Source organism: Gobius niger, assembly GCF_951799975.1.
Source record: "Gobius niger genome assembly, chromosome: 9".
Lineage (NCBI taxonomy): Eukaryota > Metazoa > Chordata > Actinopteri > Gobiiformes > Gobiidae > Gobius > Gobius niger.
Window position 1 is genome coordinate 1174633 of NC_136860.1, and position 1576 is coordinate 1176208.

General features: G+C 63.8%; 1 protein-coding gene across 1 annotated transcript; it reads right to left on the minus strand.

Moving 5' to 3' along the window:
- Positions 1–235: 235 nt before the first annotated feature.
- On the minus strand, positions 236–1258 carry LOC306968384 (olfactory receptor 6F1-like; the record flags this gene model as incomplete). The annotated part of the gene is made up of 1 exon (XM_079563730.1): positions 236–1258. The coding sequence occupies one exon, from the start codon at positions 1256–1258 to the stop codon at positions 236–238; it is 1023 nt and encodes a 340-aa protein (XP_079419856.1).
- Positions 1259–1576: the final 318 nt, after the last annotated feature.

Genomic DNA, 1576 nt, shown 5'->3' on the forward strand with positions numbered 1-1576 from the left:
GACAGTTTAAGATGAGGTTTAGGGTTAGATTTAAGGTCTGGGCAATACATTATGTCTGAGTGTCCTCACTAAGATAGAAGTACAAACGTGTGCGTGTGTGTGCGTGTGTGTGTGTGTGTGTGTGTGTGTGTGTGTGTGTGTGTGTGTGAGATTAGCGGCGTTTGTGCCACGTGCAGACTTTATTTCACTTGTATCTTGTGCTGCTTTGTCTCGGGCCTGGGGGGGTCAGCAGGAGTCAGGCCTCCGTGTCCAGGGCGGGGCTCTTGTGGCCCTCGCTCTCCCCGGGCCCCCCCCGTCCCCTCCGGGGCCCCAGCAGCCGGAGCCGGATCCTGCTCAGCTTCAGGCCGTAGATGAGCGGGTTCAGCAGCGGAGGAACCAGGAGGAACTCGATGGCGAAGAAGTTGGCGGCGTGTGGAGAGAGGTGGGCGGAGCCGAAGCGCATGTAGAGCAGGTCCAGGAGCACGGAGACGGAGAAGGTGCTCAGAGACACCACGTGAGGCACACACGTGTTCAGGAAGCGCCGCGTGCCCTCGCGGCTCCTCAGACACGCCCGCACCAGGTACAGGTACGACCACAGCACGAACAGGAAGTGCCCGAAGTAGAAGATCATGTTGAAATAACCCACGGCCACGTTCTCCAGGGGGGGGGCGCACATCAGAGCGCGCACCATCCAGTTCACACAGTAGATCCTCCCCACGCGGGCGCCGCACAGACGCCGCCCCACCAGCGTGGCCGTGTTCAGGAACATGGCGAGCAGCGGCACGAGCCAGGACGCCAGCACGAGCACGCACACGCGTGTGCGGCTCATCAGCGCGTGATACGTGAGCGGCCGGCAGATGGCCACGTACCGGTCGTACGCCATGAGCGTGAGCATGGAGAAGTCTCCGCACGTGGACGAGTGGATGACGTAGCCCTGGAGCATGCAGGCGCTGTAGCTGATGGTGGGGCAGAGCGAGGCGCGGGACGAGGCGCGGGACGAGGCGCCGGGCGAGGCGCAGTGCGAGGCGCTCACCAGGTCCAGCAGGAACTTGGGGAAGAAGCCCAGCGTGCCGTACAGCGCGTTCACACACAGGCTGCACAGGAACACGTACATGGGCTCGTGCAGAGAGCGGTCCACGACCACCAGCACGATGATCGCCACGTTCCCCGCCACGATCAGAGCGTACCACAGCAGAGCGAGCGCGAAGAGCCCCGCCCTCTGCCGCGCCGAGAACTCGAACCCCGAGAGGACCAGCAGCGGGAACGAGCCGTTCTCCATCTGCGGGAGGACAACGGGAGGGCCGAGTGTGGGCCGCGTGTGGGCCGAGTGTGGGCCGAGCGAGGCACAACGCGAGGACGACACGAGGGAAACGCGAGGACGACACGAGGGCCGAGTGAGGGCTGAGTGAGGGCTGAGTCTGGGCCGAGTCTGGGCCGAGTCTGGGCCGAGTCTGGGCCGAGTCTGGGCCGAGTCTGGGCCGAGTCTGGGCCGAGTCTGGGCCGAGTCTGGGCCGAGTCTGGGCCGAGTCTGGGCCCCTGCAGACAGAATAACCAACAAGTCGGAGCAGCAGAAACTAAAGCAAACTCTACAGACAGA